We start from the raw sequence: 24,656 nt of genomic DNA, 5'->3' as shown, positions 1-24,656 counted from the left end.
GAATAGTCCAACGCTTTTCTCTCAGCCATTCTTGGGTGTTTTTGGCTGTGTGTTTTGGATCGTTGTCCTGTTGGAAGACCCATGACCTGCGACTGAGACCAAGCTTTCTGACACTAGGCAGCACATTTCTCTCCAGAATGCCTTGATAGTCTTCAGATTTCATCGTACCTTGCACACTTTCAAGACACCCTGTGCCAGATGCAGCAAAGCAGCCCCAAAACATTACTGAGCCTCCTCCATGTTTCACCGTAGGGACAGTGTTCTTTTCTTCGTATGCTTGGTTTTTCAGTCTATGAACATAGAGTTGATGTGCCTTACCAAAAAGCTCCAGTTTGGTCTCATCTGTCCAAAGGACATTCTCCCAGAAGCTTTGTGGCTTGTCAACATGCATTTTTGCAAATTCCAGTCTGGCTTTTTTATGAGTTTTTTTCAGCAGTGGTGTCCTCCTTGGTCGTCTCCCATGAAGTCCACTTTGGCTCAAACGACGACGAATGGTGCGATCTGACACTGATGTACCTTGGCCTTGGAGTTCACCTTTAATTTCTTTGGAGGTTGCTCTGGGCTCTTTGGATACAATTCGAACGATCCGTCTCTTCAATTTGTCATCAATTTTCCTCTTGCGGCCACGTCCAGGGAGGTTGGCTCCTGTCCCGTGGGTCTTGAACTTCTGAATAATATGAGCCACTGTTGTCACAGGAACTTCAAGCTGTTTAGAGATGGTCTTATAGCCTTTACCTTTAAGATGTTTGTCTATAATTTTTTTTCGGATGTCCTGGGACAATTCTCTCCTTCGCTTTCTGTTGTCCATGTTCAGTGTGGTACACACCTTTTCACCAAACAGCAGGGTGACTACTTGTCTCCCTTTAAATAGGCAGACTGACTGATTATGAGTTTGGAAACACCTGTGATGTCAATTAAATGACACACCTGAGTTAATCATGTCACTCTGGTCAAATAGTTTTCAATCTTTTATAGAGGTACCATCATTTTTGTCCAGGCCTGTTTCATTAGTTTGTTTTTTTAAATAATTATGTTAATCAACAATTCAAAAGTAATGGCTGTTTTTGATTATTTAATTTTCAATAAATTTTTATTTATTGTTACTTTTGTGAGTTTCAAGTGATTTCAGTGAGAATTGTGGGTTTTTCCTTCTTTAACTGAGGGGTACCAACAATTTTGTCCACGTGTGTAACTAGCTAATAAAAATGTCTATTGCTATAAATTGCATGCTCCTGGGTTGTAGCATAAGCTTTCCCAGTGTAATTTTATTTGACAAAAGACATTATCGCAGTTTATAATATGGCAATAAAGTAATTTTCACTGGCTGAGTAGTATTCCTGATGACAAGGAACCAACCATTCTAGTTCAACTTTAACATGTCTCAGAATGTTTTAAATATCCAAAAGTAAGTCCTAAAGTTGCATTTTCAGTGTTGTTTGACTCTCGACTGTTTTATCTTCTTTTTGAAATCACAGCAAAAAATAATAAACAAGTTCAAAATCAAGACCAGGCAATTTTAATCATTTAACCAGTCATGAGTAATTACATCAATTATACAGACATTAAGACATCCCATTTAACTCTCATGTTATCAAAGCATCACCACTGTCATGACCACAAGAGCCACACACTGTAAAATACGAGGAAAACATGAGTCAACGAAATCCCATTGCTTGCCATGATATTTCTGATTGACTGTCCAACCACAGCAACGCAGTGAAATGGAAATCTCACACGCATAGCTACGTGCTGTAACACAAGCAAACAAACTCACAGCTGAGGGTAATTATGCAATTGCCACTCAAGACTTAACACTGCACTGTAATGAACTGCACAGCCCCAGTTTACTGTCAGTTTTCCAAACTGCCCAGTATCACTTTGATGATAGAGCTAAGATTGCACAAAGATTTGTCTTTTATTTCATTGCACTTAATCCCCCGAAAAAGTATCGAAACATAGCACACATGTCACTGTAACATTAATACTATCTCTTGTAGATATAGCCCAGAAATGTATGAAAACAATAAAAATCACGTGAGACAGAATGGAAAAATCAGTGGCCTTTTTTGTTAAAACAAATGAATAGATTTTTTTTTTAAACAAAAGAATAAAAAACAAATCTAAAACAGGGAGGCATGGATTAGTATCAACTCTGGTCCAAAATGCAGTCACCAGCAATGGCAGATATTCTGACATGTCATTGCAAGAATGTTTCAGGTGAAATTAGTGTTAGTCCCATGTAGGGGAATTTAGCCTAATTTCAATTCAGTTGTACTTATTTAGTTGAGCTAATTCACAGCCCAAGTCATTTTAGGGCATGGCACATAGAAGGGTAGAGCTGCAAATAATTGATTAATTGAATTAATTGACAACTATTTTTAAGAGAAAAAAGGTGAAATTCTCCGATTCCAGACTCTTAAACATTAATATTTTCTGGTTTCTTTACCCCTCTCCAAAAGTTACACTGAATAGCAAAGCTATAGCTATGATACAGCCTTATTATATTAAAGACAGAAAACAGACTAATTTAACAAAAAAAACTTCTCTTTTAACAGTAAGAGACCGGCAGAACCAGGTTCAGGGAGAATGGCCATCTGCCTCGACTGGTTGGGGTGAGGGGAGAGACAGCTGGGAATGGCAATTAAAAGTTAAAGCAGAATATTCCATTTACATGTTCAATACCCTCATCTGAGAGGGCTGGGAAACACCGTAATAGCTAACATAAGCTAGCTAATTAGCTAGTAACATAAGCTAGCTCATGCCCTGAGGTCAAGGCATGAGCTAGGTTATGTTAGCTATTACAGTGGCGTTAGCTAGGTGTTAGCTTTAAAATTATAGTTGAAAAAACTTAGATAGCTACTAAAAAAGCTGGCAGAATAATAAGTATTGACTTAAAAAAAACACACACACCATTAAATATTATTTTTGGCTTTTCCTCATGAAGAAGATTTAAAGGGAGTAACGCTGCCAACCTGCCGACTGTCAACTTTCAATCCCAGTTTAAGACCTTATGTGTTCCTCTAGTATGGTTTTTGAAATGAACAGAACAATCGCTAACATCAGTTACACCTGCACTTTTCCTACACAGACAAGTCAAAATATCTGTGGTGAAAAAAAGGTGTATATGTTGGGTATTCTGCGTCACTATCTCTTTGCCCTGTTAGATATATTGTCAGTCAATTATTTTGTCCATCACTCCTCTTGTAAATACACTTCTGAATATCTTTTGTGCTTTTTGAAAATTGTACATTGACAATGTTTGGACTTTCAATGCATAGTTAAATCTACAGACAGGTGTTTCACAAAAAAGTCTTGCCTAAATAAAAGGCTTCGAGATGTAGATTTCTCATTTTAGATTGCAGAAAAGGCTCATTTTAAAGCTACAGCTAGCTAGCAGTTAGCTTGTATTAGCATAAAGACTGAAAGACGGTGGAAAGAGCAACTTGCAATTCGATTTTCAAAGTTCGTACAAGATAAACAAGACAAAACATTTTACCTGTGAGCTTTAGCAGTGCTGATAGGGGGAGTATGTGAAGTCTGGACAGTAGAAGGCGAATGATGCTTCCAGTCTGTAAACTAAAAGCTAACTAGCTGCAAGCTGTACCTTCATACTTATTGATTACACATTTAACTCTAAAAAAAAAAAAGCAAGTGTATGTATTTTCAGTTTTTTCAAATCTATAAATGAATATGCATGCATACCCTTCTGAATTCATATCCATTTATATCTCAACAAACCCAAACCATCTATTCTAATTGAATTTTTGTGCCACCTGTATTTGAAATCATTTGGCTTTTTTAAAGATAGTTATTCTTTATTTTACACTGGTAATAGTGGAGTAGCAGTATTTATCTTCTAATTAAGTTTTTCTCTCGCTGTAGGAGTCGTATACATATAATTGCTCCCTTGATGGTTGCTAGTAAAGTAAAAATATTAAAGACAATTTAGTAACAGTGCATTAGTACTTTATGTAACATGGCTCAGATGATTCAATAATAATGGATTTTTAAAATTTAATATTACCAATAATTAGTAAACATTTTTCTGAGTTTTGACTTTCAAAATTGATACTGAACATAAAAAGGTTCTGCCAAAAATGTATTTACCTATGCAGATTTGTACATTAAAAAAGGGCGAGACTAATGTCACTAATGTTCATTTAGTTGGAGGAGGACTTGGTCTGTTTAGGCGAGCTTAAACCAACTCTGTCATTTCTCCCAGCTTTTAACCTGGATCATAAATCTTGCATTGATGATGCTGTAAGACGAGCTGCACAATTAAACAAAGATGTGTAAGGTTTCTTTTAAACAACTTAGGTTCAGCAAACAATTTTTTAAATAAATATTATCAGAGAAATCTAGAGCAGTATGAAGTGTCTCACATACTTGCACCTTGTTGCTCTGCTCTGATTGTGATTGAAAGATGATTTACACACAATCTGAAATTAGTTTTCTCTTGATTGTTTTGATTCATTGCCTGCTTTGTGAGTGGATGATTCCAAACTTTACACCAGATTATGATTTATGTAAACAAGTTGTGGTGTATTATTGGGGCAAAGAGGGTGAATTGTACATAAACGTCTGAATTGCATCATCACCAATAATGCAATGTACAGACGAACATGTATTTTAACAAGCAAATGCCTCAATATATGCCTGTAATATTTGGATTTTTGAATGACCTGAAAACCAAACATGCACAAATACGAAATAATGCAGAAATTAAAAAAAAAAAAAAAATCACTCAAGTTCTTTCTGGAACAGGTTTGAGTTTTTTGCATGATGTGCTAAATATTTGTTACAATTATTTCTTCAACGTTTAATTGGTATATGGTGTGGAATAGCTTTCTTTTGAATACTGCCATCTCTTGGTTTAACAAAAACTGCATCACTAGTCTATGTGGAAATACAGGTATCTCTCCTAAAAACTGACATCCGGTCATTTACATTGATGTCTGTGAAGATTTACAAACCTTCTGTGTAAGCTCTTGTCAGAAAAGCCAGTTACGATAATTTGTTGCACAAAATTCTCTTATGACCCCTCAGATATGCAATCCTCTGACTTATGAAAATGTCCATTTCTCTATTTTTTAATATTTATATCTATATATGCCCTTATGCCTAGTTGATAATGCTAGAACAAACTAAACAGGAGTGAGTCAATATTTAAATAGCTGAGCATATAAACAGATAAATTGTGTCTGGAAGAAAAAAAAACCTCAGCATCCCATCTTGTCAGTGAAATGTACTAACTCATCCAAAATAATAGCTGCATGCATTTTAAACCTGAAAAATAGTCTTTTACAACCCACGCATGCATGTTTTGTAGTTTCAAACGAACCTGCAATGGTTTGTACAAGTCATTAATCCTAACATTTCACTGTTAAAACAAACAAAAAGACTTCCATTCCTGAGGGCTCAGTGCTCTGTGTATTTAAGGTTGAAGGTGCAAGAGTTTGATGTGTTTGAGATCTCTCACTCCATATCCGAACTTGTTGCTATGTAACTAGTAAACAGGCATACAACAGAAAGCTTGGTAATGTCTCTTGGTTGTTGCTTCCAGTGAAGAAGAAAAGTCCTCAAGCTAAACGTCAAACTGTGGCTCTGCTCTCTGCAGTGCTCTGCTTGGAGCAGCTGTCCGCCTGCCACAGCCGGTTTAGCAGTATATGACACCTAGTCACTACAGCAGCCACTGACACACCATAGCTACCAAAAACAGGTCCAGAGATTTTGACATGACGTCTTCTTATTTATTTTTTTTCACACCTTAATACTGAGGATCAGCTTTATCCAATAAATTAAACTATGTGATGTTTCGGTACCGTTTTCTCCTCTTGCGACATGGCTTCGGAATAATACGCTGCTACATTTACAAAGTGCTCACGATGGGGCTTCTCCACCAAGGTGCAAATGCCTCAGCTCCCTGTGAGGGCAGGAGTGGAAAGGGGAGTCAGAAGATCCTGGAGATGAGGAGAGTTGAGAAACAGTATGAGAACCAACAGACCCAAAGTGGGGCCTCAACTACAGCAATCTAGCCTGAATTTGAGGGCTATAAAACAACTACTACAGCTGTGTAACAGCCCCTGCTATTGTTGGCCACACGTGCAGACATTTTTCTCTTGGCTGACCACAAGGAATTTATGAACTCATGTGGTTGACGTAAGCAAAGTAGCTGGAAATGTTAATGTACCAAGACCACAGCTTCCAGTAAACCAGGGGTTGTCACACTCATCTTAGTTCAGGGCTCACATTCAGCCCAGTTTGATCTCCAGTTGCCCGGACCAGTAAAATCAAAGTATAATGACCTATAAATAACCACAACTCCATATTTTTCTTGTTTTAGTGCAAACAAACACATTCTGAATATATTCACATTTAGTGAACGATCTTTTTACAAAAACATTAAGAACAAACTGAAATTTGTTGAGAAAAATAAATAAAATTTCAACAACATTATGCCTCAGTTTGTCATTTACACAGTACAACTTACAGATCACAGTTTATATACAAAAAGGCACAAAACATTTAGTCACAGGTATCTGGAACTAAATGATATAGTATTTTAGAAAAAACAACAAAAACAAGACAAATACTACAAAACGACAAAAAATTAGACAAACGACACGAAACAAAAAAGACACAAAAAATTGGACAAAAACATTACAAAGCGTCAAATAAAATGGACAAACAACGCAAATGAGACAAAGAATTACACATAGGAGACAAAAATGACAAAAACGACAAAACAATGGATAAAGCAAAATGCAACACAACAAAAATAAGACAAAAAACACAAGTGAGACAAAAAGGAAACAAAATGACAAAAGTGAGAAACAAAGTCACAAAAACGTGAGACAAACAACAAAAGTCAGACAAAAAAAAGACAAGATATTACAAAAATGAGACAAAAAATGACTAAATAATAATCAGGAATCTAGTATTTCACTTTATGATCAAAACAACTTGTCATTATTTAGAATTTATTTTAAATTTATAGTTTTACAATTTGCAGTTAATGTCTTCTCTGCAATTTTTACACTTTACAAAGTCATCCCGCGGGCCAGATTGGACCTTCTGGAGGGCCGGCTTTGACCCGTGGGCCGAATGTTTGACACCCCTGCAGTAAACTGTGACCCAAAGGACACTCAAACATACGGCTGAATGTAAGTCTGTGTATATGCAGAGGGATGTAAGTTTTTATGGGGGATTATTGTGACTGAACAGCATATAAGCAGTGAGCAGCATTTCCCAACAAGTAAAGATTCCAACCTCTTTATCTCAAAGTGCTCTTGTCTCTGCCTCAATCTTCCTCTCTCCGTGAAGGCTGTCGGGGTCAGCCGGGGCCACTGTCTGCCTCACTGCGATCTCAGGGCCTCCACCATAAATACCCAACAAGTACTGCCATGTCTCCTCTGAGATCTGACCATAGTCTGCACCTAAGGTGAGAAACACGGGTAAACAATATGTTCACTGACCCTCTATTCTCCTCTGTTCCACCTTCACTTTGCCACTACAAAGCTTTACCTTGCTTGAGCTGTATGTGTCCTCCTTTCATCACACCAATTTTACTGTTGTCTATAGGACCAGGTGGCTCTGGGAAGACAAAATAAGAAGTGTTTTGTAAAGAGAGAAAGGAAAAGAAGTCGAATGCGCTGCTGTTATGTATCTAACTGCAGGTTCATACCGTTGTCTTTGCCCTTCACAAAGCTCTCCCACTCTCTGAACCACTGCATGCTGATACACAGGATCACTGTAGGAGCCTCCTCAGCCTGAAACTCTTTGTTCAGCTACAGAGAAGAGAAAAAAATTACCACACAGCACAAAGCATAAATATATGTTTATGCACAGGTGAACTGTTGCAGATTACAGGCATTTACCTTGATGAAAGTGTCTATTTCCATTTTTCTACGCTTAGCCAGAGCTTCAATCTCCACCTGACAGATGGCACACATATACAGGTGGTTGACTGCTGGGCCGCCTCCAAAACTGAGGACAGAGACACCAGCATTAAACAAAAAGGCATTTAAGGATATAGCAAGAGACAAAGACACACATGGATTAAAATCCCTCAATCAACATTCAGCTAATGGATTTATAGATCTCTCCTGTAGACATCCAAAATGTATGACATAAAGGGATCACAAAGGGAAACGAATAAAATGCTACACATGTCAGCTGCGGTTCAGTTCTAACTGCTTATCTAATGCGTTTATTATTTACTTCACAAATGCCAGTTTTTTTTATAATGTGTTGGAAAAAATATGAAGAAGCATGCCTAATGGTGTCGATTTGAAAATGTTGATGAATTTAAAGTTGCACTTTTGGCCATTTGGCTTAGAAACAGCAGCAGTGACTTTTTAATCACCCCATAAAGTCGTTGTGGTGAGAGTGTTAGCAAAATGCTGCCAACCTGTAATTAGACGGTTGGTATTTAAGAGTTTTTTTCAGCCCCCAGCACCTTTAATGTGTCCTATTCCAAACTTCAATATTGAAGGCAACATGTTATTGTAGAATCAGACAGTTATGTGATCAAAAAATAAAGAAAAAATATCATAGTTTGTATTTGAGTTTCCTGTTGACTGAATATTTTCCCAAATTCTAGCATGTTGCATTCTTACCTGTTGTAAAGGTACTCCCAAACGTTCTGGGGAACAATCACAACCAGATCATCTATGTAGTGGTATTTATTGGGAGGGATCCCTGTACACAGACAAAACATGTAAAAGTTAATAAAGAAATCTTTTCTGGCCTAGACATGAGGCTAAAAAGAATACTATAGTAGTTGTTTGTCCTCCTACACAAAATCCACACCCTCATTCTTGCAGTCCTCCTGATTAATGATGCCATAAAACTCACAGGAACAAAACAGCCATGTTTTTTTCCAATCAAAACACAGGCGGACACAGGCTTGTGCTTTGTTTTCTGGGGATGTTGGGAATTACCAGTTTTGGGAGCTGCAAAGTCTACAGAGGCCAATAACTTCCTCCTAACTGCTGCTTTCCATCATAAACTCGCAAATCTGCTAAATAATGTGGAAAAAGATTTTTTCGAAAACAAGATAGAATGCAATGGTTCATTCAAAAACTACACCTGGCAAACACAAAGTATCTCACTGGCTAGTACTGAACAGCTTCCAATACAATTTTTGTGCTTGTTTTTTTTTTTTTTTTTTTTTTTTTTTAGCTATGAAGTATTTTTGCAAGCACGTGTACATTTTTCTGAATTTGGAGACTAACTAGTGACTGAATAGAAACCAAACTGTCTCAATACGGTAGGTGCAGAGGCAAATATCTTCTGACTTCTTGTTGTATACATTGAATTCATTTTTAACAATCAAAGAATGTCAATTTTCTTTTTCTGTTTATTTATTATTCAAGGCACTATAACTTTGCTTTACTGCAAACGCCATTTTTGAGTTCTTCCTACTTCTAGTCATGGCTGTGCTGTTTGAATATACAGGTAAAAGCCAGAAAATTAGAATATTTTCATAAACTTGATTTATTTCCGTAATTGCGAACAAAAGGTATAACTTTTACATTATATGTAATCATTGCACGCAGACTGATGCACTTCAAATGTTTATTTATTTAATTTTGATGATCATAGGTGGCAACAAATGAAAATCCGACATTCCGTGGGTCAGAAAATTAGAATATTGTGAAATGGGTCAAGTTTGAAGACACCTGGTGCCACCCACTAACCAGCTGATTAACTCAAAACACCTGCAAAGGGCTTTAAATGGTCTCTCAGTCCAGTTCTGAAGCTTACACAAACATGGGGAAGACTTCAGATTTGACAGCTGTCCAAAAGGCAACCATTGACACATTGCACAAGGAGGGCAAGACTCAAAAGGTTATTGCTGAAAAGGTTGGCTGTTCTCAAATCTCTGTGTCCAAACACATTAATGGAGAGGCAAAGGGTAGGAAAAACTGTGGTAGGAAAAAGTGTACAAGCGACAGGGATCACCGCGCCCTGGTGAAGATTGTGAAAAAAAACCCATTCAAAAATGTGGGGGAGATTCACAAGGACTGGACTGCTGCAGGAGTCAGTGCTTCAAAATCCACCACCAAGAGACGCATGAAAGACATGGGTTTCAACTGCCGCATACCTCGTGTCAAGCCTCTTTTGAACAAGAAACAGCGCGCAAAGCGTCTCACCTGGGCTAAGGAAAAAAAGAGCTGGACTGCAGCTGAGTGGTCCAAAGTTATGTTTTCTGATGAAAGCAAATTTTGCATTGCCTTTGGAAATCGAGGTCCCAGAGTCTGGAGGAGGACAGGAGAGGCACAGGATCCACGTTGCCTGAAGTCTAGTGTGAAGTTTCCACCATCAGTGATGGTTTGGGGTGCCATGTCATCTGCTGGTGTCGGTCCACTCTGTTTCCTGAGATCCAAGGTCAACGCAGCCGTCTACCAGCAAGTTTTAGAGCACTTCATGCTTCCTGCTGCTGACCTGCTTTATGGAGGTGGGGATTTTATGTTCCAACAGGACTTGGCGCCTGCACACAGTGCCAAATCTACCAGTGCCTGGTTTAAGGACCATGATATTTCTGTACTCAATTGGCCAGCCAACTCGCCCGACCTTAGCCCCATCGAAAATCTGTGGGGTATTGTTAAGAGGAAGATGCAGAATGCCAGACCCAAAAATGCAGAAGAGCTGAAGGCCACTATCAAAGCAACCTGGGCTCTCATAACACCTGAGCAGTGCCAGAAACTGATCGACTCCATGCCACGCCGCATTAATGCAGTCATTGAGGCAAAAGGAGCTCCAACCAAGTATTGAGTACTGTACATGCTCATATTTTTCACGTTCATACTTTTCAGTTGGCCAACATTTCTACAAATCCTGTTTTTGTATTGGCCTCAGGTAATATTCTAATTTTCTGACCCACGGAATGTCGGATTTTCATTTGTTGCCACCTATGATCATCAAAATTAAATAAATAAACATTTGAAGTGCATCAGTCTGCGTGCAATGATTACATATAATGTAAAAGTTATACCTTTTGTTCGCAATTACGGAAATAAATCAAGTTTATGAAAATATTCTAATTTTCTGGCTTTTACCTGTAGGTGCAGGACTTTATATTCAAGTGAAAAATCAGTAAAAAGTGTTTTTACTTTGTCTCTAAAACTGACCGACACACTTGAGACATTTAAAGGTTCTTTTTTATTTATTTATTTATTTACATGTCCTAAGGTTTGTTTTTCCTTAACCCTTACCAGTATCTCCAGTTTTGAGTAACTTGACAGACAAATTTTGTCCACACAGTTTTAAAGGAAAATGAATGTGACAGCCATTAAATCACATTTACAACACAGCTACCATGGATGGAATACTGCAGCACAGCCTCTTACTACTAGAATGTTCTTGGATATTAAAGGGTTAACGTCATGTAATTATTTTCAAATAATGTATTATATGTATCAGTTTTACATTTTTCAAGTAAGGTTCTGTGGTAGTGGGGCGTGGGAGAACTCAGCTTCAGGGGAGAGAGGTGTGAAGGAAGCGGGTGGAACCCGCTTCAGGCTAATTGACGCAGGTGTTACCGATTAGACTCTTTGTTCTCTCTGCAGTAGCATGTTGGAGCCAGTGCACAAAAAGGACAGACAGCAAGGAGGCACGGGGAAAGATGCACGGGTGGAGGAAAAGTTTAAAGGACGAGGTCCTGTGGAGCGCTGGACAGAAGTTGGAGACTGTTTACCCGACGAGGTCTGGTGGAGCGCCGGGTATAAGTTGTAGACTGTTTTATTTGCGTTGTGATTCTACCGGTGTAAATAAAAGCCTGTTTGGCGTTGCCAAACTACTGTGGTTATTGCGCTGAGCGGACCCACCGACCGGACATCCGTTACAGGTTCTTTACAATTCTCCTCCAGAGCCAAAAACTGCTTCCTCAGACCTAACAAGTAGTACAAGTGACTTTATGTAATCTCAGTGGAGTTCCCCTTAAGGAAGTATGTGCATGCTTTCTCTGTGTTAAAGGGCTTCATTTTGACCTCAGAAAGCTTAAGACTTTTAAGAAAAAAACATGATTGCTACACACCTCCATGCTGACAAAGAAATGTGTGGTTGCTGATAGGGCCTGGCTCGGCGAAGGTGTTGAACTTGTTCAGCCATTCTCTGGAGATGTAGAACTGCAGCAGGCTGGGCTCCTTCATATTAGCCAGAGCCACCACCTTCTGCCTCTCTCTCACCGACTCTTCGCTGCTTTTCCTGCATCGGTAGGAAAAATACAGTCAAGCAGAAGCAACATTTTGAATTAACCATTGCAGATTTAGTGCAAACGGGCTCCTCACCTGTAGAACAACACATAGGCCTCGGCATTCTGCACCACCGTCTCATGGACTTCGGTAACATACTGGTCGTCAAACTCATACCACTGGCCATTGATGACGTTCTGACAGTAAGCAATGTAGTGTCCACCTGCATCCATATAAAAGGAGAACATATGGACAGCTTTAAAGTCAAGAACACATCAAATAGTTTAAGAGCTTAACAGAGCATACAGGAAATAACATCTGAATTGCCCTTGTCAGTAGGAAATGACTTTATCTCATACTTCCTGCCGTGCCATGGTGGCAAATCACTGACAGCAGATCATAAGTGGTGACTTGAGATGGACTCTCTTTGGCCAGGAAAGGCCGCATGTCGAGGCCCTCCAGTGGGAAGGACACATGGCTGCTTATCTTGAACGAATACATGACCTCGTGCCGGAAGCGTTTCAGATGAATGCACAGAATCTGTACGGAAAATGTAAAGGAACAGAAACATTCAGCTGACGCAGCCGGCTGCAACCGAAACTAAACTTGTTATCTGCAGCAAGAAAAAGATAAGATAAAAAAAACTGCCTCATACCTCTGGAAGTTTAAGCACTTTGCAGTATTTGACACCATTTCTCAACCTACGGAACACAAAACACTGTGTAAATGCATGCATATAAAGACTAATATTTAGTTTAAATTAATTATTTACCTTTATTTACGCAACTGTTTTATTAAAGCAACCTAGATTTTAAATTGTATACTCACTTTTTACATCTCTCACAGCTGTACATGTTGTCCCCTGGTAAAGGAATAAATAGAAATGTAAATTCCGACATATAAAAACAATGCTAGTACTAGAATAGAATATCACAGGATCATGTTATTTACCTTTGAGTTCATCTGCAGCAAAAAAGGCAGCGAGGCAGTCCTCTAGTGTTACCATGGGCCCCCAAAACCAACTGGGGATACACGAGACTACAAACCTGTTCAAAGGCACAGCACAAACACAGGTAATCATTACAAGCACAAACACTCAGAGCCCCTCCTTAGTCTGTCTCCTGACATGGATCATACTGACAGAAATGACCTCCATGCAGTTCAGCAGCTTGTAACGATTAAATAAACCCAAAAGCAAAGCCGCCTGGAGTGATATTAGCTCCTGCAGGGGTCTTTGATGGCGACGACTTCAAAAGGCAGCTTTCAGCCTCAGTGCACCTGAGTATCCTGAAAGGCTTGCTACTCGGTTAGTCTCATCTCAAGTGGAGTGCTCTCTTAGAAAAAGGCTAGTGGGGCACCCATTTCTTCAAATTAAATACGCTCTGCACTTGGCTGACTGAAAGATCAGAGTGGAATGGAGAAGGCAGGCTGGTAAAGTTTCGACATGCACTTTGAGTTCTTATGGTGAACTTTGTGGCGAGCAGTTACCTATTTAGGCATTCAGCCGACATCATTTGGAGTCCAAAATTGGTTCTCCTTTTAGCTCTGTTCTGGTCAATACCAAATCCTGAGGGGAAATATCTGGCTCTCTGGCTGCTAGATTCTCTGCTAACTTCACACTAGATTTGTCTTTATGCCGTTTGGTGACAGGCAGGTAGTCTAAAGAGGGTATATCAAAGAGTTTTTGCCAAAGATGATGCTGAAAACTGTCAGCCAGAAAACCAAAACATTGAGGGCAAAGATGCTAAAATTCTCTAGAACTGTGGGAAATTTTAGATTCAGATAACAATCCTAATCACCAAAGTCAAGTCAAAGTCGAACCAGAGCCAACAACAAAGAAAAATAACGAGACTGTCATCTGTTGTTTTCAGCTTATTTTGCTCCCGATGTGTGTTTCAGCTTATGAAATTATTAGAATATGGACACTTTAACAAGGTAAAAATCTTGATTTTCACTAAATAGGGTCTTTCATAGTGACTAAAAGAAATAAAAAGTACAAATAGTCAGGTCAAGACCTCAGAAAATGACTAAGGGAAAGCCAGTGATTCCCTTTGAGCAAGTACTTGGCAACAGTGGAAAGACCCCTTCTTCACATAATCATTTGATCCTTTGTTAACGTGAAAACATGGATTTCATGTTTGCTGAAATGTGTCGTAATTGCCAACTATGACGCACTGGCTTCACAAATCAGACTAAATGCTGAATAATACTTCTGTGTCATGGTATTACAGGAATGAATCTCAAACTGAAATAATCAGCAACTAATGTCAGTCATGTCATGAAGCACTAGTAGACGAGTGCATGTCAAGCTACGGGATGTGTCGACATGTCTGACCTGGATGATGAATCCAGATGACAGTTTGAGTGTCTACAAAAGCACTTCTTTACTTGGAAAAGGAAGTGACTCCATTTCCATGTCATCATAAATGAAAATAGCTCATATAAAATGAGGATTAACACACTGCTTCACTAACTACTCCAGTCACAACCTCCTTATACTTCCTTAAAATGTTGTATCACTCCTGATGGGTCATTTGGTGGCTCAGCACTCAAACCTCATTGAGCATTTCAGAGCTCTCCTCGCCTTCCCTAATCTCTCCAACACATCAGTCCTGAACTGTTTCCAGATGTCCTCAAGGCTTTAAATAAACAAACCACACAGTTTCATCTTCGGCGATGAGTGTCAAATACGAGAATTTTGCCCTGAAGTTTGCCAGTATTCAAAGGAAGGTGACAAATCATCACAGGATGTGGTATCTCTTCTTTACTTTCTATCACTGCCAAAGCAATAGCATGTGTCTTGAACTCTCACATTACAGCACAAGTCACAAAAAATACCCTTCCATTTAAGAATGACAGTTGATTAATTAAAAAAAGAAAAAAAGAGGTCATTTGTCACGCTGTTCTTCATGTTTGCCAAATTCAGGAAACATGACAGATCTGGCTAAACACTGATACCTGCATCATCTTCAGCATAATATTCACAAACATATATGGTGACATCTACTGTAAGAAAGACTTAACTGCAGCCAAGTTCTCACTTTCTCTGGTTGATTTTCAGAAAGAAGTGGGCGCTTCATCAACTCAGCATGACAACTCAAGATTCTACTTGCCTACTTTCTCTGTAAAAACTTTACTCCACACTTACATTTCCTGGCATTGCTCCATCTGTCATACTTTGGTTTCATTTTGACTTTATCTGAAGATAACATCAACATGAAATCCTTTACCAGAAACCCACCTGATTAATAGATATGAGTCACATTAGCTCATGAATATACAGCTGTAATTTACAGAATTCAATCATGCTCACTTCCCTCTCATTAATGACAGTTAAACACAGCCCACTGACCGGCGTATAGAGTCCATGATGTAGGAGATCCAGCCCTGCGAGCCATAAGTGTCGGGACACACTCCGGTCTTGACTGGCAGGTTCTGATGGATGGAGGAGTGGAGCTTTGCCAAGTCTTCTTTGCCAGGAATGGGGAGGGATAAGTCTTGGAAGGTTTCCACTGTAGTAGAGACCTGCCACACATTCAGAGGACTGATTTACAGAGCATGTCTCCAGCGGTAAGAGTACAGGTTTAAACAATTTGTTCTTAAATTAATAAACAATTTAGTTTTAAAGTTTTCAAGAGGTAAAAACATGAGGTGAGACAAGTACAAACTGAATCATTTCAAGATATTTCATGATTAACTGTGAATAATAAAATTATTGTGAATAATAATTGGGAATCATTTCTGCATATTTTGATAATATAAAATATTTTTCTAATTTTGAAATGAAATAATTTAACAAATCTTACTTTCACTTAATTGTACTTTGATCAAATACTTTTGGAAAAGTAATTACACTGAACATGTTTTTGAATAAGGGGTTGCACAGTGGTATGGTGGTTAGCACTGTCGCCTTACAGCTAGAAGATCCCCAGTTTGTGTCCCGGCCTTGGCCTGGGATCTTTCTGCATGGAGTTTGCATGTTCTCCCTGTGCATGCGTGGGTTTTCTCCGGGTATTCCGGTTTCCTCTCACAGTCCAAAAACATGCTGAGGTTAATTGGTGAGTCTAAATTGTCTGTAGGTGTAAGTGTGAGTGTGATTGCTTGTCTCTATGTGAGGCCTTGTGATAGACTGACAACAGGAGACAGGGTGTCCTCTGCCTTCACCCTAAGTCAGCTGGGATATGAATAGGAATGAACATAGGAATGAACAGTGTATGGATGGATGTTTTTGAAAATGTGAGTAGCTTCCCCTGGTGTTTAAACCTGTGTAGCGCATCTCACCCTGTCGCAGGTTAAACACTGGACCAGACTGAGGATGGAGCCGTCGAAGATGTCAGAGATCACACTGCGATAGTGAGACTGCTTCTTCTTCCTGGCACTGAGCAGCAGCTGAGCTGGAAGACATGTGACAGCAAGAATGACTTTAGAGAACAAACTCTTAATCTGGACTAAATGAAGCACTCTGTGTGGATGATGGAAAGGCAAACAACAGAATGTGTCCTGCATCTACTGTACCGAAAGATTGTTGTAAGTAGAAGATTCATAACTTCAGTAACTGTAATTTTAGTGGAGGACTTCAGAATTAAATCTGCATCATTGCTAAATATATTAACACCTCTCACTGGCAAAACTGGAAACCACATAGACAGTCCTGTGCATGGAGTGCAAAACCCAGGGACTGGAGCAGATGATGCACCAACATAAAATGTCAGCCTCGGTCTAAACCAAACATTCTCAGTGCAGGGTCACTGCAGATGTTAAATACAGAAGCTCCTTCCACAGAGAAGCACACTATGTAGAGTTTCACATGTACACATGGATATAGTGGGGACAAAGGTGCAGCAAAAAGCCAGTGGTCCAGATATGCTGGTGAAACTTGAGTTAGCATTTACAAAACCCATAGTCTTAGTGGATGATGCCCATCTTCAAAGGGAGAGACTGAAGGCATGATAGTAGACCTGTGAGACTGTACCAAGTCACAATAAAACGACTGAATGACAAGTAGGTACAATATTTATCTTGTACACCAAGCTAGCTTTTCGTTAGCCTAATAGCATAATTGCCTAAGTCATTTTTTGGCCTTCATGACTTAGGCAACTATGCTATTAGGCTAACGTTTTGACAGTTAGCAAACAACACCTAGAAATGTTGATGTTGTCAATAGAATATAAAACGTAGATTTAGCCAAATTAAAATTTTAAACTGACTGACTGTGACAATAAACAAGTTTCATGACAATCCATCAAACATTGCCACGTCCACTAATGTTCCTCTGACCTCTTTTTGGACGAGTGCTTTCTCTCTATATTTCAGGTCTGTCACACCCCTTTGAATCCCTATAGGCTCATTTAATTTCTCTATTTTTAACCTCTTGTCTTCTCATCTCCTCCGTCCTCCTGCCTGAGCCCCAGAAATCAATCTTAGTGAGCCAACGTGGCTCAATTCCTAAAATGCATCTGGAGGACATGAATTAAAGTAAATATACACAGAAATTTGCTACAAACTCTGTTATGCTCATTCAACAGAGACCCTAAAATGAAGCAGCAGGCTTTAACTAAACAATGGAGAGGTGATGCAGCTGCACCACAAATCACATTTAACTGTTGTTTTTTTAAACAGCAGCAGAGAATGTCTTATCTTGATCAATGCCTGTGGCCTCGACTCCTAAGACATGAGGAGAGGAGTCGAGGAAGGGATTCAAGGATGTACAAACTGAGAAATGAGAGGAGAACAAGTTCCCCTACAGCTGAACTCTATTTGATCATTAGCGAAGCTGCTAAAATTCTATCTTTGCTTATATCTTCATTCAGCTCTGCTAAGCTGGTTCTTGCCTTTGCTGGTTGGCTGATGAAAGTATCTCTCGCAAGCAAGCCAAGGGAGCCTACAGAAAGCCTGTAGCAGTTCTCCACCATTTCTTTTTCCCGTTTCTTGTCTAACATTTTGTGGTTTGTTAAGAAGCTAGTGTCTTTGTGCTTGATTCTGTAGAATGAATTACAGTGGGGGATTTAGTTTGCTTTGTTCTATATTACCCTTGGAGATCCTGGAGATGTATTTGCTGCCATTTTCTCAAATATTATTTGATGTCTCTCTCTCTCTCTCAGCCCTTTCTTGCCATTTTAGTCTTCTTATTGCAGAGCTTAGTTTTCAGATATAGACTTAATGTTACTTCTTGCATTTCCCTAGACATCAAGTAAAGGTCATAACGAGTATATACTGACATTTTAATCAAAACCATAAATGTCAACCTACGATAGCAATGAAAGAAAAGTCAAGGGATTACTAACTTCACAGAGATATAGCATCTGGGCACTAAGATATCTGTACAAAATTTTGGGCCACCTCCACCTTACAGCTAATGAGATATTTCAGCCTGAACCAAAGCTTTCAAATGGCTGATTGACCTTAATTCTGCCATTCTTTGAGTCACTAGCTGCAAGCTGCTAGCATGGCTAATAAGTAGAAGATGCATAACAACAAAGGGTCATTCCAAGAGCAGTACGGTATATCCTCTTTGACTCTCTTTATCCACATCAACAACCAGTGGGTGTCATTTGAACCTTGCAAAAACCATATAACAGAACAAAATGTTCATGAAAATTTAGCCAGAACTCAGTTTCAATGTGACGGACTGCAACTCTAATGATGAAAAGTGGCCGGATGAATATGCAAACTCTTACTGTTTTCTAATTAATTCAAAAAGAATCTAACTTTTGGTGCCTAGATTCCATAATACATGTGACTCCAAATCTGTCATGACTGCCGGTGTGACCTTAACCTCCTCAAATGACGTTGTGATGCAAATGTACACTACCGTTCAAAAGACTGGGATCACCCGGACAATTTCATGTTCTACATGAAAACTTACACTTTTATTCATGTGCCAACATAATTGCACCAGGATTTTCTAATCATCAATGAGCCTTTCAACACCATTAGCTAACACAATGTAGCATTAGAACACAGGAGTGACGGTTGCTGGAAATGTTCCTCTATGTAGATATTCCATTAAAAATCCGTTGTTTCCAGCTAGAATAGTCATTTACGACATTAACAATGTCTAGACTGTATTTCTGATTAATGTAATGTTATTTTCATTGATAAAAATGCTTTTCTTTTAAAAAATAAAGACATTTCTAAGTGACCCCAAACTTTTGTGAGCCAAAGAAAACTTTAAAAACTTGGTATCACTCCCAGCAGTCCGTAGAAATAATCAAGTCTTGTCTTGGATGAGAAGTGAAACATTCTAAGTACTGAACAGAACATGTTCACTTACCTTTTTTGAAGGAATATGCAGGTCCTGCAGAGCGGAGGGGGCTGGAGCGCGGTGGACTGGACGACAGTTTGGGATGTAGCTCCTGAAGCGTTCGAACTGGGCTGCAGGGAGTGGACTGTGGCTGGGCCATCGATGCTTCATTGTCTGGTTCTACAAAGCAACACATTGGAGCCACAACAGTGACAGTTTAGATCACTAAAGATCATACACATGGAATATGAAACTGGAAAACCCACTTTTATACTCCTGCTGGGCTTTTACCTGAGGTGTTGCTGCTCTGGACCTGTCCTTGCCCTGTGCTAGAAGTCTGGTTGTTCTCTTGAGTTTGGGTCTCAGTGTTTGGGGTTGGTGTTGACTCTTCCTCCTCTCCCCTCTCAGGAACCCCGTCCTCGGCTGCCGTGTCCACATCTGCATCCTCATCCATCTCCTGTGAGCCTCCACGGAGAGGTGAGCCGGACACCCTCCTTTCCTTCAGCCTCTCCTTCTCCGAGATCAACGCCCCGGTAGTGACACCTACTATTCCCCCTGCAGGAGATCTGACCCCGTCGCACTCGTCCTGCATGAGCAGCTCCCCGTCGCCCACACCTCCTCCCTCCCCCCGGTCGCTGCTGGAGCCGGAGTCGCAGGACAGGAATTCATCCTCAGATGGGGAGCGATCTCCGTCCCTTCTCTCCTCCCCGTCGCTTCCATCCCCACTCATGTTGCACTCTGTCAGAGGCTCCTTCAGCTCCTCGTGTAACTGGTCCATCAGACAGCGCAGGAACTCCTGAGTGTCCTGCAGCAAGACACATATTATTTCAAAAAGAGAATGCACTCATACAGCTACTTACAGACAGGAGTTTTGCAGAAAAGCAGGATAGACAGACAGAAAGTAAATGTCTGCAGACCAGACTCTTCTTTCAAAACAAGAACATGGAAAGAGAATTACGTGAGTAATAATGTATGTATTCTGTATGACAAGCAATCATGTTGTGTGTTTGTAAGAAGTAATAAAAGGAGATTCTGTGTACTAATTATACCTGCTACAGAGAGGCAAAATGCATTACTTCATACAATCTCTTACTAACACCACTCACAGTCAAACAAAGCAAACATGCACAAGCCCACAGGGAAACAAGAGAACATTTTAAAACCGGATTCCAAAGATAATTCACATGATATTTTTTACAAACTCAAATTAACTCAAAAGTCTGATGAGTTGTTTACTTGTTTGTGTATTTAAAGAGATAATTCGACTATTTTTCCTACTTCTCAAAAATTACATGAAGCCTTGGATGTCTTTTCAGTGTTTCTGTATGCAGTTTGGAGGTAATGCATGAAATGATATGAACTTTGACTATTTTGACTCAAGTGTTGTATGGCAGCAGATCTGATAGCTTCTCTAGAATTAAAGAAAATGGACATATTTGTTTTCTTGGTAAGAGTGACCACTCTTAGGCCTGTATGCTAAATACAAAGAGAAGAGCTCATTAGTTTAGCTTAGCTTAGCTTAGCTTAGCTTAGCGATTCACTACAGCTAGCTTGGCTTTATACAGAGATAACAATATCTGTCTTCTGGCAACTCTAACTCAATATTTAACATCTCACATTTTCTTTGTTTAGTTTATACAAAACCTGCTGTGCATAAATAGCAGGTTGTTATTAGCTGTTTCTCTGCTTTCAGTTTTCATGCTAAGCTAAGCTAACTGCTTTGTTAAACATGAGATGCATTTTCCAAAATGTACAACTATTGCTTCAATTCTACACTGTTAAATGTATCTATGAGGGTTAGCAGGTCCAATATAAGTACATATTAAGGTTTCAATAAAAAAAAACAAGTATACAGATTATATTTGTTTTCTTCACAAGAAAGCAAAAAGGCATTTATGACTGTCTACCTCTACAAAAACACTTGCATTGCAAAACTGAACCAGCCATTAAAGGACAGGTTCTGATGTTTTCAAGTTTGTCTTGAAATAACGTTCAGGTACTCATAAGAAGACTGAAAAAAGTTTTTGCTTGCTGTAACATCTGTCCGCATCATACTCCCCTATTTGGTAGTGATCAGATTAACACCTGACAGCTGTTTTAAGACGGACACACAGAATATTCGTAAGCCTATACTTTGAAATACACAAATGGATAGAAACTCATGCAAAACTTTTGGACATTTATCACAAATACTGTTGCAAAAATAAAATTAATTTTAAAGAATGCGTAATACAAACACACTGGGGTTAACGGTATAAAAACAAAGGAAAAAACTGTGTCAGGCTGCTGTTGAGTGATGCCAGGTGTAGTTACCTGCTGGCTGCTTGCCCCTACCTGCTGAGCGTAACCACGAAACATGGGGTTTACTAGTTTGATGCCGTGCGACAGACTGGTAGGAACGACATAGCTGGGCCTGAGAGGGCAGCAGTCATGACAATTAAAGATATTTTAGTGTGAATGTTTAATCAGCTGCTAGTGGTCTAATATTATACTCATAATAAAGCTGTATGTGTGCCTATTAGAAAGTGTTAGGACATTTTATGTGTTCATTACCGTTTTTTATGCCAGAGTTCTGAGATAAGTTTCTGGTAGCTTTTACACAGAGCCGGCTTCTTATCAGTCCGGACCAGTCCACTGCAGTCCAGGAAGAACTGAGTGAGAGGAGGACTGGCGACGAAAGAGAAGGAAAAGAAACACAAGGAGCCTGCATAAATGAACAGAAAAATCTAAACAAACCTGCTAACTGGTTAAATGTAACGAGAGGACGTGAACTCACCAGTTGGACAGGGCTTGAAGAGCTGCATTCATGTAGCAGGAGTTGCCAATATTTTTCATCCCTGTCAAACCTACAAACAACAAAAACAACACCTATGAAGATCTTCACAGCTACTGTGGATTAAAAGAAACAAGGCTGGTAACTAGTCACAGTTCTCAAATGTGGCAGCTTGTTTGGAAAGGTCTGGATTCTTAAGAACTCTCTCAAACATGGTGTTTTTATTGAGACGTTATGTGGTCTTAACACAAGTAACAGCAACACGAGTTGGATTTACGTGTGCTGAAGTGTGTTTCATGTTGACAGCGTACCTCTGGGTTTGAGCTCATCCTCCTCTGATTCAGAACCTTCCTCTTCTGCCACAGCAATTGGCACTGCTTTTAGCGGGTGACCTACTGGCTGAGGAGCTGCTTCCTAGGAAAATGATTAATACACACTGTTAGGCATCTTATTTAAGTACGTATGGAGAAACAGGAAACAGTGAGATGAGCAGAACTCCTACCTGCTCTGTGGCTTTACAGTGGTGTGGTGCAGCAGGTACAGGCACCAGGGCAGGTCTGGACTCCAGAAACACCTCTCGCTCACACACATAACACCAAATCCTGAACGTTGTCAGGTTCACTGTTAGGTTGTGCTTCTTAGCCTGATGGAAACATTCAAACAACCACTCAGTGAGCTCTCATTTAATTAACTAATGCAATATGTTGCCTCTAATAGGGGAAAAGGTGGACTGATGACAGGAAAGAAAAAGCTTGCAGGTATATTTCATTGTACCTGTGCATGCAGGGTGCTGTGATCAGAGTAGGATTCTCCACAGCCAACATATGGGCAGTCATTCTACAGGAAAGAAAACATTGTATGAGACAGGGTCTTACGGTGTTTCAATCCTCCCTCCTACCTTACAAAGACATGAAATCACATTATCTGTGAGTGTCATTCCAAATCAATCAACAACCTTTTTTGTTTGCCAGAGTTTGAGAGCTGCTGCACTTATAACTACATTTAAGTTCCACATTATCATTAATTATTAAGCATTCACCTGCCTCCTTTTATAAAATGATTTGAGATAAGTGCAGTAACAGTTGCAGCAGTCATCATTGTTGTGGCTAAACCAGCCAACTTTTGAAAAAGCAGTAACTCTAAATAACGACAACAGGACATGACTGTACCTGCAGACAGGCCCACAGGTTTGGGCCCCCGGCTCCACATGACTGGCAAGTTCCCTGCAGAAGGAAGAAGTGGATTTTAATAGACTATAATATAATAAGGATGCTTGTGTAGGCTCTCAGTCACCCAGTAATCCTATGAGCTTCAATGCAAGAGAACTGGGCTTGTTTGTTTGTTTCCCCTCCCATTGTGTCTGTGAGTAGGAGAAATTAAGAAGCCACTGTGATGAAAACAAAAGGAGAAATCCAGCTGTCTTCCAGTAAAGCGCTTAGGAAAATAAAAAAAGAATAGAAATACAATGTCGTACAAGGGCATAACACATTAGATACTCAACAAACAGAGGCTTCAGCATATGTCACAGCTGATGCAGTGTTATAACAGTGTAAGCTGATCACTAGTCACATGACAGCCTTCAGGTGTGTGTTAGTCATTAGACGCACAGGCACTGACCTGCACTGAGCATCATTTACTGTAAATCAATGAAAGCCCACCTTAGATTTCTGCAGGAGGTCCTCCTTGGTCACCTCGCCTATTGAGTCCAGGTGAGGACAGACGTCTTGTTCAGCCATAGCTACTCACTTTCTTCAGGGGGACGTCTGCTGATTTGACAAGGCAGTAGTAATTCAGAAGAGAGGCTGCTGTAGCTAACGTTAGCTTCATCATCTCAACACGAAACACAATCTGCTCCCACAAAAAGCACATGCAAATTGTCCCCGAATGACAACTGAAACATATGTTAGACATCTACATAGGTTACCTTTTCACAGTAACCTCCACAAATAGGGTCTGCAGAAGCTGACAGCTCTGCAGAGTGACGGGCCCTCTGTTTACCCAAGATAGCTCAGAAATCATCACCTGGCTGCAGCGACAACAGTTGTTATGAACGAATCGTATTTACCAACAGAAGCAGCTGCCACGACGATAGCGTTTATTTTCCATCCCCTCGTAAGCCATCCATGGTGAAGGCGAGCAGGTGACAGCAAGCTAGCAAAGATACCGAGCAGAAGACCTGAGCGACGCAATACCCCGGCCCACCATCCCCGAACAACCTCCCACCCCCATCCGCAGCACGGCCCGGCACGGCACGGCACGACGCAAAGTAAAGAAGGAGGAGGCACAGTACGTCAGTGTGTAGAGCCAGCCCACTGCTTTAAACATGCACAGTGAGAGAAACTTTAAAGATGAAAGCTCAGTTTTTGTGTTTTTTTCCCTTGTTAGCTACGTATCTTTATCAAACAGTAGCTACATGTAATTTTGAAAAACTACTAGATAGATA

At 39.9% G+C, this 24,656-nt stretch overlaps 1 protein-coding gene across 5 annotated transcripts; it reads right to left on the bottom strand.

Moving 5' to 3' along the window:
• Nucleotides 1–1,493: 1,493 nt before the first annotated feature.
• Nucleotides 1,494–24,456, bottom strand: usp20 (ubiquitin specific peptidase 20). Of its 5 annotated transcripts, none has more exons than XM_022219368.2 (25): nucleotides 24,279–24,456; nucleotides 23,872–23,979; nucleotides 23,383–23,436; nucleotides 22,988–23,050; nucleotides 22,716–22,856; nucleotides 22,525–22,627; nucleotides 22,217–22,286; nucleotides 21,994–22,107; nucleotides 21,754–21,853; nucleotides 19,732–20,245; nucleotides 19,471–19,620; nucleotides 16,479–16,591; nucleotides 15,550–15,722; nucleotides 13,149–13,243; nucleotides 13,026–13,059; nucleotides 12,853–12,898; nucleotides 12,557–12,737; nucleotides 12,294–12,420; nucleotides 12,041–12,210; nucleotides 8,619–8,700; nucleotides 7,878–7,986; nucleotides 7,685–7,787; nucleotides 7,525–7,593; nucleotides 7,270–7,436; nucleotides 1,494–5,960 (listed from the first exon to the last, which is right to left on the bottom strand). In XM_022219368.2, exons 2-24 carry the CDS (start codon nucleotides 23,947–23,949, stop codon nucleotides 7,279–7,281), a joined length of 2,847 nt encoding a protein of 948 aa, XP_022075060.2. In that variant the 5' UTR covers nucleotides 23,950–23,979; nucleotides 24,279–24,456; the 3' UTR covers nucleotides 1,494–5,960; nucleotides 7,270–7,278. The 5 variants fall into 5 exon arrangements, with proteins under 5 accessions (XP_022075060.2, XP_022075075.2, XP_022075065.2 ...); XM_022219383.2 differs by having other exon boundaries at nucleotides 21,775–21,853; XM_022219373.2 differs by having other exon boundaries at nucleotides 23,872–23,976.
• Nucleotides 24,457–24,656: the final 200 nt, after the last annotated feature.

This window comes from Acanthochromis polyacanthus, chromosome 18 (genome assembly GCF_021347895.1).
Source record: "Acanthochromis polyacanthus isolate Apoly-LR-REF ecotype Palm Island chromosome 18, KAUST_Apoly_ChrSc, whole genome shotgun sequence".
In the NCBI taxonomy this organism is placed as follows: domain Eukaryota; kingdom Metazoa; phylum Chordata; class Actinopteri; family Pomacentridae; genus Acanthochromis; species Acanthochromis polyacanthus.
This window is presented reverse-complemented; position numbering and strand designations above follow the sequence as displayed.